The sequence below is a fragment of the Salvelinus alpinus genome, chromosome 10 (assembly GCF_045679555.1).
Source record: "Salvelinus alpinus chromosome 10, SLU_Salpinus.1, whole genome shotgun sequence".
Taxonomy (NCBI): Eukaryota; Metazoa; Chordata; class Actinopteri; order Salmoniformes; family Salmonidae; genus Salvelinus; species Salvelinus alpinus.
This window is the reverse complement of record NC_092095.1, coordinates 28,067,018-28,081,232: the sequence shown is the minus strand read 5'-3', so window position 1 is coordinate 28,081,232 and position 14,215 is coordinate 28,067,018. Positions and strand designations below refer to the sequence as shown.

General features: G+C 40.0%; 1 protein-coding gene, 1 long non-coding RNA gene and 1 pseudogene across 2 annotated transcripts in view; 1 reads left to right on the top strand and 2 right to left on the bottom strand.

Annotated features, from left to right (window-relative positions):
* Positions 1-8,351: 8,351 nt before the first annotated feature.
* LOC139532915 (low choriolytic enzyme-like) lies at positions 8,352-9,945 on the bottom strand (annotated as a pseudogene).
* A 212-nt stretch (positions 9,946-10,157) lies between these two features.
* LOC139531834 (uncharacterized) lies at positions 10,158-11,673 on the bottom strand. Its single transcript, XR_011666435.1, has 2 exons — positions 11,336-11,673; positions 10,158-10,636 (listed from the first exon to the last, which is right to left on the bottom strand). It is a non-coding gene; the product is annotated as an uncharacterized lncRNA (long non-coding RNA).
* Positions 11,674-11,714: 41 nt separating this feature from the next.
* Positions 11,715-14,215, top strand: part of LOC139531833 (uncharacterized) — a 66,757-nt gene continuing 64,256 nt past the window's right edge. The window contains exons 1-2 of the mRNA XM_071328715.1: positions 11,715-11,926; positions 12,342-12,434. Coding sequence (XP_071184816.1) covers positions 12,373-12,434 — 62 coding nt within the window. The 5' untranslated portion in view covers positions 11,715-11,926; positions 12,342-12,372. The remainder of the gene's footprint in view (positions 11,927-12,341; positions 12,435-14,215) is intronic.

Below are 14,215 nucleotides of genomic sequence, written 5' to 3'. Positions count from 1 at the left end.
AGATAAAGGTACATTTTCTACCAAACATTTGTTGTATTTATATTTATATTTAATATGGATCCCCATTAGCCAAGGCAGCAGCTGCTCTTTCTGGGGTCCAGCAAAGATTAAGGCAGATATCATTTTTAAAACATATACATTTCACAACACATTAAGTGTGTGCCCACATGCCACTACTCTACTACCACATATCTACAACAAAAAAATCTATGTGTGTGTGTGTGTGTGTGTGTGTGTGTGTGTGTGTGTGTGTGTGTGTGTGTGTGTGTGTGTGTGTGTGTGTGTGTGTGTGTGTGTGTGTGCGTGCGTGTGTCTGTGCGTGTGTCTCTTCACAGTCCACTCTGTTCCATAAGGTGTATTTCATCAGTTTTTTAAATCTGATTCTACGGTTTGCATGAGTTACTTGATGCGGAATAGAGTTCCATGTAGTCATGGCTCTATGTAGTAATGTGTGCCTCCCATAATCTGTTCTGGACTTGGGGACTGTGAAGAGACCTCAGGTGGCATGTCTTGTGGGTTATGCATGGGTTTCTGAGCTGTGTGCTAGACATCTCAGTGCATTCCATATGTCAGTACTTTTTAGAAATACAAGTAGTGATGCAGTCAATCTCTTCTCTACTTTGAGCCAGGAGAGATTGACATGCATATTATTAATGTTAGCTCTCTGTGTACATTTAAGGGCCAGCCGTGCTGCACTGTTCTGGGCCAATTGTGATTTTCTCTTTGTGGCATCTGACCACACGACTGGACAGTAGTCCAGGTGCAATAAAACTAGGGACTGTAGGACCTGCCATGTTGATAGCGTTGTTAAGAAGGCAAAGCTGCGCTTTATAATGGACAGACCTCTCCACATCTTAGATACGGTTGCATCAATATGTTTTGACCATGACAGTTTGCAATCCAGGGTTACTCCAAGCAGTTTAGTTTCCTAATCTTCCTTCATTAATTGTGCATGCTCCATTAATCAAAATTATGTTTTTACAGTAGTGTAGTAATTGGATGAATAAATAGGCCTATGCATGGGACAGTAGATGAAATACGTATGCTTCGTGTAGGGATGAGGGAAATTATGATGGATGTCATCAGCTTTAGAAGAATCAACAATGGTATTGTTTCGTTGGCTCATAGCTAAGGGACTTAACTCCAAGTTAGAGATATATAACTTAAAGACAGTATATATGTCAAACCTGAAGTTAAGTCCCTTAACAAGTTGGCTCGATGATGCTACCTGTTTGGACTGTTAGCGTGCTAACAATGATGAAGTAGTATATCCTTGTGATATATCAGTTATTTAAGCCAATATTTCCTAATGTCTGACTTTTAAAGAGAGTGGGATGAAAGTGCTCAGACATTTCTCATGAGATCACATCCTGTCTTTGGTGACGTAGGCCAACGCCTATCTGTAAAGTTACATGTAAATGTATGTAAATTAAATGCACGAGTAGCTTTAATTCATAGTCAAGCATAATTGGGTGAATTCAGGTTGAAGAATTTATTGAAGATATTGACTAATAAAACCTACTTAATCTTTGCACTGCGTGGCCATTAATGCCCACTAGATGGAGTACTTTAATCAATAAAACCTAATTTTGCCTTTCAAATCAAATCAAATCAAATTTGTTATTGGTCGCATACACATATTTAGCAGATGTTATTGCGGGTGTAGCGAAATGCTTGTGTTCCTAGCTCCAACAGTGCAGTAATATCTAACAATTCACAACTAAACACACAAATCTAAAAGTAAAATCATGGGCTTAAGAAATATATAAATATTAGGACGGGCAATGTCGGAGTGGCATTGACTAAAATACAGTAGAATAGAATACAGTATATACATATGAAATGAGTAAAGCAGTATGTAAACATTATTAAAATGACTAGTGTTCCAATATCAACTAAGGCATTATTATTCCCGAGGGTCTTTCACCTGTTATTACTTTATTAGCTGGAAAAATTGCTAAACACAACCTTAAATCATGTGCAAGTTGTTGATTAAGAGAAAAATTGTTGATGCAATTCTGATGAAAAGGTGGTCTGGTAGGAAATTGAAAACATTTCAACATGTGAAATGGGGTAAAGCACGGCGAAGAAAACATGGGGCTTCATTTGAACTTCATGCTGACTTAGTTAGAGGACAATAGCAATGGATTATGGACAGAACGGTCACACTAGCTGTGCCAATCATTGCTTTAAGCCTATGGCCATGCTTTCTTGGCATCATATGCCTTTTGTCCTACAGTATGTGTGGTTCATTGACTAAACAGAGGTTTGGATTCTCTCCAGTGTATGCAGCCAGTATGCATAGCATGGGCATGGGCGTGATGGTGGGTTTTGGAAAGGTGCAGAGACCACTGCTGTGGATACCCCAATCTCTGACACACAGTTTGTGGAAATGTATCCTCTGAGGTTTGTCCATTTTGGGCTCCAATCGCTGTATAAGATGTGTAAGCAATTTTCTGCATCTAAAGCAGCTTGATTGGGAGCCATGTTTTCAGTCACTGTTGCTACTTTTAATGTTTTTCAAGGGCATTTGAATAATCCGACTGTATGTGTGAGAGTTTTAACGTGTTTCATAAGTCACCTTTTCTACCCGACTTAAGGTTCGAGTTTCATTCATAGTAGTCAGGATATAACATAGTCTTTGCAGTTGTTGAAGTTTGGTAAAGTGTTACCTTACATACAGCTTTAGTCACTGCCTGACCCCTCCAACATAATTTTTTTGTCATTGCCATATGAGAGATTCCATATGGAAATAATGTTACATTTTATAACAACGTTCATAAAAATGCAATTTTAGCAACATTTTTATACATGTTTTATATTATAAACGCTTATAAATTGCAACACTTATAATGCTTATCGGTTGTTCCACTAAGTTTCACCGTATTAAAACAAGAGTGCAGTTCACGTAATAGGGTTGACCTTAAAATGAGGAACAGACGTACATGAAACCCTAATCACATGAAATAAATAAGAATCTTCAGAGATGATTTTGTCAAAGCAACAAAATAACTAGGGCTTTACAATGATGGTGAGATATGGATATATTTTTTGATTAAGAGGGTTGACATTTTCCTAGAAGTGACACAGTGTTGACGGAGGGACATGCCAAAATGCTGAATTATGGCACTTTAGCAAGCCTTTATTCATATTCATTTTTTATTGCATTCTCCATGTGTTCTATATTAAAGAGCACTTCATTTAATTTAACAGGCTTAGAAAAGTATATATGGATGCACAATTTCTACTTAAAATATAAAAGGGACACAAAAGGCACTCATTTTGTGGAATGACCCTTATACATGCTCATAAATGTTTATAAATATGTACAAATAATAAAATATTTATGAAATAGGCCTATTAATTATTTTTGTTATGAAAGTTGTTATAAAGTGTTACCCTAATACTGATTACTGGTATGTTTTCACTTATGTCTCATTGTTTATGATGGTTACTCTCAGACGACACAGATACTATTATGGCCTGTTGTGATGATTGAAAACAATGATTTAGTGTCGAAAATGTTTCCTTCTGAGCATTCAGCGTCTGGTGTGTTAGGATACAAAATCATCTTGCGAGGTAAGACCCCATTGACAGCCCAGAAACATTTGGAATGAGTTAGCTTCTTCCTGACATATGGGCTTCCTGACATATGGGATACAAATGTAATGAGTCACTCCTCAAAGTGTATTTTCTTGCTATGTAGTTCATTACTTTTTAAGAGACAGTTGTTATTTCTGTGTAATATAGTATGATATAGTATACACCAACCGTTTAATTCTAACATTTACGTTTTAGCTTAAGTTCCTTGGGGTTGAGACAGATCTTCTGCTGGTAATAGTGAACCCAGAGGGGGTTTCAGGTGTATATCAGATATAAAATTGATAAACCAGTTTATTAAGACATATAACCACTGCTCCAAATCTAGCTTTGAACAGAGCCGATTAGAAACAGAAACCATCATCACCGGATGGATCTTCCTTTAATTGCTTCCATCCCTGTTTGAGTTTGTTTGTTTTCTAATGGTTCACTCACATTTGTTTTTCATTTGCCAGATTTACAACTTCACTACCGGGAGGACCCCTCCGACTTGATCCAAGATGTCACCCACTAGGGGAAGTCGTCTTGTGTGTCAGTGCAAAATGTGCTGATGGAGGGAAACTGGGTGTCTGTCTGGGTCAGGACCCAGGAGCCTAGGTTCTTCTTTCTGAGTTATGACCTAATGTAAACTGCCACTTGGAGCTCATATCCATGTGTGTGTGCATGAAACACACACATATGGACAATTATCACATTTAATAGAGGTGTGTTCTTTATTGAAGTCATTATTTCACCTTACAGGACAGACAGAGAAGAATACAGCACACACAAACACACACTGTTATGGTGTTTTGTGATTTTAGGGATGCAACATATTAAAAGAGGTTAGGGTGGTGACATGCAGAGCAAATTGGAATCTCAAAGCAGTAGTATACAGTAATGTGTTGAAAGGTTCCAGGTACTCTTTGTGCCAGGTACTCAGAGCACTGCCTAGCATGTTGGCCCGGTGCTGTGTCAAAACAGACACCCTGTGAATAAGAGATCCCCTCTATTATCACGCCTGGCTGCCACTAACAGGACTAGACAATGTAGTTAAAACCATACGGCACCTGAGGCAAAAGCTTTAAAGCCTATAGCGTGTGTGTGTGTGCGTGTGTGTGTGTAAGTGAGAGTGGCCGTACAGCAAAATATTTAAAGCCTGTAGCGTGTGTGTGTGTGTGTGTGTGTTTGTGTGTGTGTGTACCACTTCACAGCATGCAGTGGTCTGTTTGATGATAACGTGTGAGACAAAACACGTCAGCGCCAGGTCTTTGGTAGGGTAGCTTAGATCCATTCAAAACAGTGCACCCGGCTTGCAACACAAGCAGAGATGAAAGAGAAGTGTGCAAGCCTACAGGACAAAATGTTGACAACTATGTAAAGGTAACCATACAAATAATACGTTTTGTCTTCGTATTTAGTCAGTTATTCTTTAGTCATTCCAATGGTATTTATTCTATGTCAATTCGAAGTGAAAAGTCTTGGTCTATAGACTCTACATTGTGTATGCCCTCCGGAGGTTTCTTACTGAACCCATTAACCTTGTATCTAGAGATTTACGTCCACTATGTTGCTCCTGGCACATTTGGTCAATCAGAAGCCTGTAGAATAAAATATCAGTTTATAAATGTACTGTGGGTTTTTTGTTTGCTTTCAGTCTTTCAAAGGATATCATTGAGGCTGTGAATACTTTGTGAGATGTCACAAGTCATTCTTTGTTGCTTTGCTGTCCATTGTCCTTGGTTGTGAATCTCTAGTCTTGATCATTGTCTTGTTCTAAGTCATGGGTGCGCTACTAATTTTGACATGAGGTCAAATACTCAGAATGGAACTAAAAAGGTTGAGAAATAGAACAGAGGCAATATAGACTAAAGATACAAGATCATGTACATTCTCTTTCAACTGTTTCCTACAGAGTGCTGGTTGATGTGAGTTTGCATACAGCCCTCTTTTACTGAGTTGTGTGACTGAATAGATTAAAGAGATGAAGGGAAGAGGAAGTGGTCAGCCTCTCGCTGACCTTTCAGCTCCAGTTAAACATTTTCAAGTCTGCCGCTGACCAGTGGATGACTGGCTAGCAAGTTATGGTTGTTTCTGGAAATGTGGATTTTTACAGAAGTTAGACATTTGTGTTCAAAGGTTAAGAGGTCGATTTTGGAGGACAATATGTTAGTAACACGTTCTTTGAAGACAGTAATCAGGTTTCCAACCTTTTTATGCGAGTACGTTTTGGATAAAAGAATGTCACGACAGGCCTGATGGAAACAGCAAATTGTTGGTAAACTTATCAAATGTTGACAAAAACAAAGTACGCTAAACAAGTTGGGATATTTTTGTATCTTAAAAAATTCTTATGAAAGAAATGGCGGTGGAAACACTTTTATGCGCAAATATTGATATACCGTAATAACCATCATATCGAATTAAGCTTGGAGTCACGCGATGATATATTATGTGGTCCTCCCACTATGACTCTGGAAATCATGCAGTTTATTAGGCAACAAATGACATATTAATAATAATGTAATGATAATGAACCACCGGGTGGGGAAAGTGTACGGTGATGAGCTTGATTCGCCTTTCCAATAAATATTGAGGGTCTTATTCTGGTGACATGATGATTGATTCTTGGCTGCCGTTTAACAAATACAAATGATTTCGCTCTTTTGTCCATAATAATATCATAATGTAGGCTATACCCGCACTATATCTGCGAGCTGTTAGCTAGAGAGCGCGCGTACCAAACCCATCAGTAGAGTTGCAAATGTGATGGAAACTGATTTAACTTGTATATTTTTTTCAGTGCATTAATTTTACCACAAAATACATTTTTCTGTGCGCCACGTCATCACGCACAGCACATACTTTTATCTGCAACAAATCCGTTTGATAGAAACACGTCTCTGGTGGGTACACTTGCATATTATTTTAATGTAGATTTTAGAATATTTACATGAAAATCTGTCGCCACTTGGATGGAAACCTAGCGAATGTCACCAATGCCTTCTGGCTTGCTGCAGTCAACTTTTCATTTAAGAAAATGTAAGAAACGCCTCTATGCTTGCCGCATATTTCTCCGGTTATGTTGCTGTGCTTTATAATTGCTCCCCAAATGAGTAAATCAACATAGCATAACAAATAGAGGCCCTGTACCATCACAATAGTGCTATGTTGACTTACTCGTTCTGCAGAGAATGTCTACCTAGCTGCTGCCCGCGATTGGAGCAGCCTACTACTTTTAATGATCTAATATATTCAATCAGTCAGTTACACTGGACAGTGATAGATGTCAAACCCAAGGCTGCTGCATTCACTTATGTGAGTCCTATAGGGCAGATTACACTGAAAGCGTTTTTCCATCCCAAAAATGTATTTCAAATAAATACATGTTTTGCAATGCACAAAAGGATTATGCTAAGGGATTTTCCTGAAATCCTGAAATCACCCTACTGCACATGGGTTATGAAAGTTGTCATAACGGTTTACCCTGTGTGTGTGTGTGTGTGTGTGTGTATCACGTCACAGCATGCACTGGTCTGCTTACATAATGCACTGGTCCGCTTCACCCCCTCCAAAACAGGATTACACAACTGTCATTGTCCAATGGGTGCCATCGTGTGAACACTTCAACTTTCAGATCAAAACCCACAATGCACTGTGCTCTGACTCACACTCTGTTTGGATTGGTGGAGGGGGGGGGGGGGGGGACAGAACTGGCAAAAAAACGGAATATATTACATCAAACAATAGTGAAACATAATGACACTTTTACAGCACAATCTCAGGACAAAGTGTGTTAGAAACATACACGGATGTGATATGCCAGGGTTGTTAAGGGTTTTCGAATATGAGTGTTAATTTCCGAAGTCCCTTGTGTGGGTCACTAGGAATGGCAGTTGCAATGCATTGCAATTGATGAGACAGTAAATGTTCATTAGAACTGAATGTTTTGTCACAACATTCAGCTTGAAATCAATGGCAATGCAAAATGAGGGCTTAATCAATGAAGCCCTTCACCATTCAAAACAGATGACAGCTGGCTTAAAATGGGGCAGCAGTATGAGATGGCTTAATGTCATGTATAGAACCATACACTGAGCACTGTCCAGGTTGTGTGCAAAAGGCATGCTTCTGCTACAACGACTCGAGCTTACTAATGCTTGAGCCCAGACTAATCTTAAAGGGACTATGGTTAAGGATGCAATGGGATTTACTGTACATTGATTCTAAAGCCTGCTATAGCAGCGACTGATTGTGTTGGGAGGCCCTTTGGCTCCACCTGCCACAACATTGACTTATCACCCATTGACTGACAGATACTGTAGGTTATAAGGTTATCAGGCTAAAACACAGTAGATGGGCCATCTGAGCATCACTAAACATGTGCTATCAATTGAGCCATTCTGTTTTTAGTATGCAAATTGGTGTAATGATATGCGAATCTTCTCCTACTGTACGTATGAAATATTTAAAGAATATATTTATTTTTGTGATTAGTTCACTCAAGTTTATTTGCATCCTACTGGTCAGTGGCCACCTTTTTGTCTCTTTTGATTTATATTCTGTTCTTCAAAGACTGAAAATTCACACTTTTTTAAAAACTTTTTTTTTTTGTTGTTGTTGTATTTCATTTATTTAAATACCACTTGACTGAACATCACCCTGTGTTTATTTCAACACAGAGTCACTGTCACAACCTCAATGTGGATCTTCCTCTTGGGTTCGTCCTGACTTCTCAAGGTCATCACCCGGCTGATGGTGTCTGTTTAACACTATAGCCTGTTGTCTCTCTGGCTCATCTGGTATACCTTGCCGATCTCCCCATTCTGGTTGGGGATGGGCGCCATGGTTGGCGTGTTCTTGGAGAAGGCGTACTTGTGCTACTACATGATGGAAATGTAGTCGTAGCCGGTTCCCTGGTTCAGAGTGGCAATCTTCCTGAAGTTGTGCACCATGCCAGACTGGACATTTTCCAGGAGGACGGGAATGTGGTTGTCACGTCGTTGTGGGTCTGCTCGTGGTTGAAGCCCAGGGCGTGCAAGCAGCTCGTCCTTGGTGGTGCCATGGTAGACAGCCCGGAACGTGCCAGAGACACGTCTGGGCGTTGGCGTGACAATCAACGTAGGATTGGCACCCTTTGAGGGATGGACAGGAAGTCTCTGTGGTTGTTGCGCTTGACGAAGTTGATGCAGGAGAAGCCGGCGAAAGACTGCAGACCACGCTTGATGATGGACCTCTCTCGGGAGGAGTACCCGTTGGTGATGGTGTAGGGCATGTAGACCTTGCTGTCGCTGGACTTGGGCCACATGCAGCCACGAGATGTGCAGGGGTTAGCGTCGTTGTCGTAGGCGATGTCATCCACCACCATGTGCTCGCTGTGGGTACTGACAACGTCCTTGTTGGCCTTCTCCAGCAGCATCGGCGGCAGAGAGCTCCTCTTCCTCGGCCCAGGCAGCCACCACAAGCAGGGCCAGAGGGCCAAGAGTGTACTTTAAGGCAGACTTATCAGCAAACAACCTTTCGGGGAGTGAAGTGTAGTTTGTTTAGAGGTCCAGACACTGCACCTTATATAGTGCAATCTACAGTGGAAAACTGTCCAGCGACAGCAAGGTCTACATGCCCTAAGCTAGATTCCCCCCCCCCATTTTAGTGCCCCCCTCATGATGGCGGTGAGACATTTTGGTTTTAAAGTTCATTTCCTGCAATTCTACACATTTTGCCATGGGGTGTAGAGAAAATGTTGCAGATTAAAGCAATTTTTCTGCAGTTCTACACATTTTGCCATGAGGCGGAGGGAACATTTAGCAATTTTATAACACATTTCCTGCCATTCTACACATTTTGCCATGACTAATGCAATGTTAATGATATTTACTCCTGAGGTGCTGACTTGCTACACCCTCGATAACTTCTGTGATTATTATTATTTGACCATGCTGGTCATTTATGAACATTTGAACATCTTGGCCATGTTCTGTTATAATCTCCACCCGGCACACCCAGAAGAGGACTGGCCACCCCTCATAGCCTGGTTCCTCTCTAGGTTTCTTCCTAGGTTTTGGCCTTTCTAGGGAGTTTTTCCTAGCCACCGTGCTTCCTGCATTGCTTGCTGTTTGGGGTTTTAGGCTGGGTTTCTGTACAGCACTTCGAGATATTAGCTGATGTACGAAGGGCTATATAAAATAAATTTGATTTGATTATTTGGTTGATAGTGACTACCAAAATCGATAGGGGCCTCCTAGAGTTCAGGGCCCCTGGGCATGTGTCCTGCGTGTATTTAGCCATGATTACTACAAGTTTAGATAACTGGCTAGACTAATTTACCAATCTAAAAATTGTTAGCGGACATGGCTGACATAACCACATTTCGGGAACTTGCACCTTGTGTATTCTACTATTTTAATTCTGAACAGTAAGTTGAGACCTCGACTGAGTAAAAAATATATATATTTTTTTTAATTGTTCAAAAAAAGAATAATGTATGCCTGGAGCCGGCCCTGTCAACATCTGGAAACCACCCTGAAGCCAATGTCTATCATGATTTAAGTCACAGAAGACAAGCATTGCACTCCAAGTCCTTACTGTTGCAGATCTTTATTTCATGAAGATGGTTCCCACTCTCACCCCACAGGGTGATATAATATGCAGGCATGTGAACTACAGTCAAGCAAGCCATTGTCTGGAGAGTAGGTGAGCTGGTATTGTTTAAATGGTTTGTACAGTATCCTACAAGCTTCCTCTTTGAGTTCACTTTCTCTCTCTCTCTCTTAACTTAAATCACACAGACACATGGTGGTAGAACCCTCACAAGATGAGTCCTTCATTCATTCATCCACTCTGTGTGTTTCCTTTCTCTTTTTTTATTCCACATGCAAGCCTTCCTAAGTGAATTTTCTACATAGGATTTTTCCTTTTTCTGGGAAGTCAGATTCCATGTTTTATAAGTCAGTGTGATAACCTTTTGAGGATAAAGCTTTATTCTGAAATCTGCTTTACAGATGTTTGTGTTCATCTACTTCGCAGTTGCTTCATTCATTAATGGCATGTGTGTTGTGAGCTAGAGAGACAGAGAGAGAGAGAGACAGAGAGTAAAGTATTATTTACACCCTTTGCATAACATTTACAACATTTGTGTGTTGATATAAATAAGTCAAGAACAAGAAACATGGGAGCTAATTAAAATTGGTTTCAGATATTTTAATCACATCAAAGGCCTCCGTTTTCAGTCAGTTACATAACAGTAAATTAATGACAAATGAGGTGAACGTCAAGTTCTCATCAGTGAATATAAAATAGCAATTACATAATAATATACTTTTTTACTTTTTACAGATTCAAAAAACCTATACAGATACAATATGACAATCACATCAATTGAATTAGTCTCTCACTGCTCCCTCCAACCTGTCTCTTTGTACAGTATATAGCCTTACATAAAGATTAACCTGTGTACACAAAGGGGAAATACATTTAATCAAAATGTACGTATAGACTATATAAAATCTCTTAGCATCTGGCAGCGACCTAATGCTAACTGAACTCGACTGGTTGGATGTGTTCTACGTTCGCTGCGTCTTTGTATAGGGCCTATAGCCTAGCCCCGGTTCAAGCTATTTGATCATTTTAAAACCATCATAATACAACACAGCACGCACTTATTTATGGGCTAGTAAACAAAATAAGACATTACTGTACAACATTAAAACTCCTGGCGTATCCTTCGAATGAAACAACCTAGAATAAATGCCAAACGCACCATTCAAACCAAGTTGAGGAGATAGTATATCCAGCAATAGTTGACTGTTGGTGGTTTTGCGAATCCAAAACGATTCCAGGTAAGTGTCCAAGGATATTTCAGTGGCAATATATTTTTCCTAAATGCTTGCTCCAAATATCCTTTCCATTTCGGACAGCGCTCGACAGTAAAAATCTCCCTGCTACATAGAGATTTGTAGTGTGGTGCTTCGCGTGAGATCCCTCCCCTTGTGCTGCTCATAATGTCTCTCTCTCTCTCTGCGTGTGTGTGTGTGTGTGTGTGTGTGTAAATGTGTGTGCGCGCGCAGTCTGTTTGTGAGGCAGTTGCGTGCGAAGAGCTCGACATGTCATTCAGAGGAATCCGCCACCTGAAACGCGAGGAAGTGAAGGCGACTCAATTCGGTATAAAGCATCAACCACATCTGCCTCGAGCTTTGAAAACATCAGTTCAGAGCTCTGGTAGACGTTTGCTGTATTTTCTCGAGGAATTATTATTGTTCACGTAAGAAGTCCCGTCTATAATATACCCATTCAATTTGAATGACCTATCTAACATTATACTGGAATTAAGTAATATTGACAGACCTTCTTGGTAAGTGTTTTAATTTTATGTTTTTTCTTTTTTTGTTCCAAGTAGCCTTTTTTTAAATGACATTCAACGTTTTATTATGCTACATAATTTATGTATTTGATGCGAATAATTTTAGTGAGAGTTGGCAGCATAGATTTGATTTGTCTATAAATTTGCGCCTTTCATCATACTTACGTTTCACCAGTGTAAACGAAATATTGACGGTCTTTATAACTGTTGAGGACATAGTTATGCATTTTTTCTCTTTATTCTTATGACCTTTCTTTCTGATTACTCGATCTTGATAGCATCACTAGACTTATATGTTCTGCTTTAACATAATGTACTTTATGGAGTTCATTCGGCTGTTCATTCAACTTTTTGTAGCCTATGTCATATGTGGGACGCTGAAAAGTTTTCTCCATCTTCTCTGTAGCGCACCTGTTACCTTAACGGAGCGCAAGACGATGATACCACCGGGAGACTGCATGTATGCGGGCAGGAAAAGAAGGAAGCCCGTTCAAAAACAGTTAAGAATCACAAGTTTTCTCCATAATATTCTAATATTTGACGCATGTTGAAAGTTGTTTTATGGATTTTATGTGGTTTTTTTCTCCTACTTTTTTTTGCTGTTGTGATAGCCTACATGGCAGCCGAATAGTAAAATGTAGTTTATTATTTTTGTGATATTTTCGTATTTAAGTAGCATGCAGATACATTAGCTACTGTTATACTACCAACCAAACACCGGACGTTTTTTAAAACAAAATTAGTAAGATTTGCAAAAGTTTGGAGGAATTTAAAATGTTATAGATTTGCTGATGTCATATTTATGCTATTACATATCGAATATTCACATGGCTTTGGGTTGAATTATAAGTAATAGATATAATCAATTTGGATTAATTAATTTTATGTAAAGGTTACTTTTGATATTCAGGTTCTTATTCTTATGGGCATAAAATTCGTAATATCAGTGCCATTTGCTGTTTTTTAGTGACAGCAGGCAGGAGTCGTTTGCAGATTATTGTGGTTGCTTGTGGTTCCAGACTTTTTCAAAGGTGATGCATAGTTAAAATGACTTGTAGGAAACCTGAGGGTTTCAAATGTTAGCCATAGAAAAAGACCGTATAGGCTAACCAAGCTAGCCGTCAGCTACTGTAGCACTTAACAGTTCAAATGTTAAACAGCAACAACAGGTTTCAGTGAGCTACAATTTATGTCAAATTTGAGAACACTATATGCATACATGTAATTCAATTTTAAATGAATCTCAATCAATGATCTACATTGCTTTAACAGTATGACGGTTGACACAAATGTGAAATAACCTCCCATTTGGACTAGTAAACAACAGTGGCGTGACTGGTTTAATTGAAGCACTGGGTTTGCTTGCAAGAGAGTCAGGGGGTAGCTAGCTGACAGAAATCAGACTCCTAAGGATGCAGCACTGTTGATTCAACGTACAATTGTAAGGCAACCAGCTGTAATAGCTTTGTGAGTTTCCACAACAACATTCTCAAAGTCACAATCCTGTTGCAGCTTGTTGCAGTTGTACATTGAACCAAGTCTCTTTTGAACCAAGAGGGAGTTCAGTTGACAGTACCTCTACCTTCTCTTCCCGTTGACCAGGACCGATGCAGGGAGGAGATAGATTTTTCAGCCAGGGGTCAGCGGTAGTAGTAAGGGAACCTGTTGCACCCACGCAGTGGCGATCTGAGACGGGCACCACCGAGATGGTTTGGGGTGGTGATTTGAGTCACTGGACAGGCATGGGTGGTGCTTGAGGCTATAAACCCATCTGTGTCTGTAGAGGTTCTCTTAAGGGTCGCACACATCGCACTGAATGTGGATCTCCCATTCGTCTACCGATCGTTCAGCGTGCTGTTGACGTCTGACTGACGTCATTTTCGCACGATTCTATATGTCAAATCGGTTTGCATTCGGTTCGCTAGCACTCCTTGCAGGCAAACGTGTGTTCAAGCCCTTAGAGTTATTATTGATTATCTGACACTGGCAATGCTGTTACCCCCTGTGTGTGTGTGTGTGTGTGTGTGTGTGTGTGTGTGTGTGTGTGTGTGTGTGTGTGTGTGTGTGTGTGTGTGTGTGTGCGTGCGTGCGTGCGTGCGTGCGTGCGTGCGTGCGTGCGTGCGTGCGTGCGTGTGTGTATGCAATTGCTGATGTGTGTTCAATTGCTGATGTGTGTTCAATGTGTTTGACTGAGTCATAAAGGTGACTCTAATAAAACTCTTCAAAGAATATGAGTATCTTTTAATGATTTACAAAATGATTCCCTGTTTATATTCTGTT